Source organism: Lycium ferocissimum, unplaced genomic scaffold, assembly GCF_029784015.1.
Source record: "Lycium ferocissimum isolate CSIRO_LF1 unplaced genomic scaffold, AGI_CSIRO_Lferr_CH_V1 ctg3913, whole genome shotgun sequence".
Lineage (NCBI taxonomy): Eukaryota > Viridiplantae > Streptophyta > Magnoliopsida > Solanales > Solanaceae > Lycium > Lycium ferocissimum.
This window is the reverse complement of record NW_026725526.1, coordinates 31,451-35,845: the sequence shown is the minus strand read 5'-3', so window position 1 is coordinate 35,845 and position 4,395 is coordinate 31,451. Positions and strand designations below refer to the sequence as shown.

General features: G+C 34.3%; 1 protein-coding gene across 1 annotated transcript; it reads left to right on the top strand.

Moving 5' to 3' along the window:
* The first annotated feature begins 401 nt into the window (after positions 1-401).
* Positions 402-4,045, top strand: LOC132044236 (protein IQ-DOMAIN 17-like). Its single transcript, XM_059434723.1, has 7 exons — positions 402-755; positions 1,078-1,306; positions 1,449-1,561; positions 2,288-2,416; positions 2,572-2,679; positions 3,025-3,162; positions 3,249-4,045. Exons 1-7 carry the CDS (start codon positions 567-569, stop codon positions 3,801-3,803), a joined length of 1,461 nt encoding a protein of 486 aa, XP_059290706.1. The 5' UTR covers positions 402-566; the 3' UTR covers positions 3,804-4,045.
* The last annotated feature ends 350 nt before the right edge of the window (positions 4,046-4,395 follow it).

The window sequence follows — 4,395 nt, the reverse complement described above, 5'->3', positions numbered from 1 at the left end:
TATTTTAAAAATGTAATTTTTAATCATATTAATAAGTGAAAAATGCAACTTATAGTATTTTTTTTAAAACATTTAAATTTTAATTTAAAATTATTGAAGTTCATATAATCCAATTTAACTTCAAAATTGATCAAATTAACTCTCTAAATACAAAAAGTGACACATAAATTGGGACCGGAAGACTACGTATTTGTTTAGAAAAAGGTCTCAACTATTAGATTTTTTTTTTTTTTTCAAATAAGAACGTTGTAGGCATTTTCTAATGAGAGATAAAATCTGGATATAGTCGGGATCCAATGCAGTTAACGAACACCGGGTTGGGGGGAAAAAAAAAAAACCGCGACATTCACTTTTTGATGACAACTTGCTGTCTATATATTATCCTATCAGTCTTTTGAGGAAGTGTTTTACATACCTCAAACTATGTTCTTTCTTCAATATATTTTCTCATTCCTTCTATCACTTCCAAATTTTAATTTTCTAACAGAATGAAGAAGCACGTCCCCTCATATAGCAATTAACAAGTAAATATAAATAGCTTCCACAATACAGTCGAAGGACACACAATGGAGGACAGAGCTAAGTTAATAGTAACACAAGGTCATGAAACTCTTTTAACAAAATGTTTCATTGGAAAGACTGGAGGGGCTTCTTGGTTAGGCTTAATGAAGAAAGCTTTTAGATCACCTGTCAAAGAGAATCATATGAGAAGTAGCAGAAGAAGAGAAGAGGCTGAGCAAGAGGAAGAAGAAAAGGTACTTAATCAACATGTTTATTACACTGGCAATTTATAAGCACGGGACCTTTTCCTTTAATATTGTATATGTGAAGCATGCAATAAGAGAGACATAGAGGCAGATCTAGTGTTATAACATGAATTACCGACGGACAAATTCTGAAACTAAACAACAAAATTCATTGCTAATTCTATTTAATTAGCAACGAATTAACGATAAATTATCAACAATTTTTGTTAGCTACAACCAATTGAGCAACAAATTAACGATAAAGTTCGTAGATAAATCTAATTATTTTTCATAGTGGCTTAACTAAACTAATTGCTTTTTGTGTTTGTAGAAGAGGGGGAAACGACGATGGATATTCCGAAAGCCTACGCTTCATGAAACAACAATTAATCACAAACAAGAAGCAAACGCCACCACCAACACCTCATCAAGTACAAGCAAAAGAAATCTGGCGACAAATTTATTGCCAGAGAATAATGCTGATTTGAAGCAAAGAAGAACAATTGCAGTAGCCATGCCTGCCACACTAGGCAAGGACGGATCGAAAGTTTTAGGCACGAGTTTTCAGGACCCGTACCATTTATTCATACCCCATATATTTATTAAATTTGATTATGAACTCAATTATTATTGTAAATTAATTTGAAATTACTATAGGAACTCATAAACTTCAAATCTTGGATTCGCCTTCTAATGAGACAGCAGATGCTACAGCACGGGCAGCTGTGGACATTATTCGGCTCACACGACCTACCATTTTAGTTAAAGAACAGCGTGCCGTCCTTACCATTCAGACAGCATTCAGAGGGTACTTGGTACGTATAACCAGTGTGTATATATACATATGCCTGTTAGCATTTATAATTGTGTTTGTGTTTATGTTCTATATTGTTGGTGTGAAAGAATATTTTTCATAGAATAATCTGGTTGTCATCACGTGTTATTATATTGATAGCGCAAAAAGAATCGTGTACATTTCACAGTCGTATTCTACAATTTTTTTTAAACTCAAGTTGACATAGATAGAGAAGGAGAAAATAGTAATTTTAGTACCCAAAAAACAAAGTATATATTACTCCCTCCATCCTAAAAAGATTGTATTAGTTTGATTTAGCACGGAGTTTAAGAAATAAAGGAAAACTTTTAAAATGTTTGGTCCAAAACAAGTCTTAGATATTTGTATGGCTTGAAATCATCTCATAAAATTAAATTGTTTCTAAATGTAGAAATGTATCATTCTTTTTGGGACAAACTAATAAGGAAAGTAATAATCTAAGACATACATAAATGATAACTACATGTAAACGTTCGTAAAAAATGAAAAATTAAATAAATGGTGATCCTGGCTCATGAGAGATGCCATATCACCATTCCTATTACCAGAATTATATAGATTCAAGATTTTATAACGGCCATTAGAAAAAACAAGATTTCATTTTCCTTCTTTCTTCTTTAGTTTCCTATATATATATATATATATATGTTGATATTCTTCATGTAATCCTCCACTCATTTTCAATGGCTTTTCTGTGTACTATCAGGCAAGAAAAGCACTCGGGGCCCTCAAGGGGCTGGTAAAGTTGCAAGCTTTAATAAGAGGCCACAATGTTCGAAAGCGAGCAAAAATGACCCTCCAATGCATGCAATCTCTTGTTCGAGTGCAAACTCAGGTACAGTGGCTACGGCATCAGCAGAATTCAATAACTTTGGTTTAAATTTTATATTTGGTTTAAAAATTCATTTAATATGTATAAGTAATTTATTTAAAACTCAATAAGTAAAAAAAAAAGTTCAGTACTCATAAACTAGAACTCCATTTGCACAGGTGTGTGATCAACGTAGAAGGTTATCCTGTGAAGGGATTAATTGTGGTTCCATTTTCAGAGAGCCAAAAAGCATTCTGGAGCTTCATCTCGGTGACAAGGAGTCTACTGTGAGTGTCTTAAGCTAGCCCTTTTTGCTGCAATATTTTCAGTACATAAATTAGTGTATAGTCTCTTTAAAAGCATCAGATAAAATTGGAATGACACAACAAGTATATATACAAAATTTGGGCTGTTTTCATATTTCTCCTCGTCTGAAATTAATTACGAAGCGCTAGTCAAAATATGCAAAGTATATATACTGATTTGTATATAATATGTATATTTATATACACTTGTGTATATTATATGTATATTTCCACTTAATATACAAAACATATTGATTTTCCGGCTATTATTTTTTAACGCGGCGCAAAGAAGTCGTTATCCCTTAATTTTTGCATATGTTAATGCAGTCTACAAATCTAGCTAGTACTGTGGACGATGGTTATGATCATTCGCGTGCACTAGAAAAAGTTGAAGCTTTGTTACAGAAAGCAAAGGAAGCTGCTAAAAAGCGCGAAAATTCTCTTGCTTCTGCATTCTCTCGGAAGGTATCAATCGTTTCTCCTGTCTCCTCTACGTGTTCAAATTCCCGTATTTCCTCAAAATACTAATAGCTTCAGAACTTGTATTACAGATGTGGACCTCGGATAAGGATGAAGACGAAAGTAGCAATAAAGAGCTTGACGAGGATTTGAGAATTTTTCACTGTAGAGCTTCATGCGATCAGCCAAGAGATCGCAAAAAGAATATTGAAACCGACACGGCTTGCTCTTATTATGACTCAGATCCCGAGTTTTGGAGATTACAACATCATTATTATCAGGACCAGCAACGAAAATTCTATTCATATGCAGGCCCGTCTCCTCTCTCCCATAGAGCAAATGTTAACGGTTTGCCCATGACACCACCAACATTTAAGATGAAAAATATCCTATTTCATTCGGCTAGTCCACGGTGCAGAAGGGAAGAAAAGAGCAATCACCGGACGGCGGCTCTTCTATCCCATAGAGCAAATGTTAACGGTTTAAGCAGGAACTCTCCTAACTCTGAGCCCAATTACATGGCAGCTACAGCATCAGCCAGGGCCCGTGGTGAACGGTCACAAAGTGCTCCAAGGCAGATGCCGATGACTCCAGAAAGAGAAAAAACAAGTGCAGCAAAGAAACGTCTATCTTTCCCTGTTCCATGAAACGTCCAATGACACTGATGGAAAAATTCTGAAGCTAAATAGCAAAATTCATCGATAATTCTATTTAGCGACGGGTTAGCGATAAAGTTGAGCTAATTAATATTTTTTATTGTAGTGTTAGATTGTTAACTTTAGATCATAGATTGGTGAGCCCTAGAAGGAAGAGTGTACAATTCTACATACAGAACCATTTGGCATGCATGGATCATTAATTGATAGTCCAATAGGCATTAAAACTTCTACTTTTCTTTTTTCAATAATGGTGGTATATGGGCTTGTTCGCGTGTATCTTGATTGTTCTATCAGGTATCTGTTAACTTTCACACCAGCAAATATATGGGCTTGTGGTAAGTTTGTATATATATTTGGAACTTGTCAGGATGTCGGGGGTGGAAACCCGAGGGCTCAGGAGTATTTCGGCATTATTCGTTGTGAGTTGAATTTATACTTCCTCTGTCCCAAAAAGATTGACACTTTTCGTTTTTCGAGAGTTAAATTTTTTAATTTTGACCGTGTGATTTAATATAGAATCTTTTATTTTTTCAAAATAAAATTTATATATTTGAAAACTACGTAAAAAGTACTATAAGTT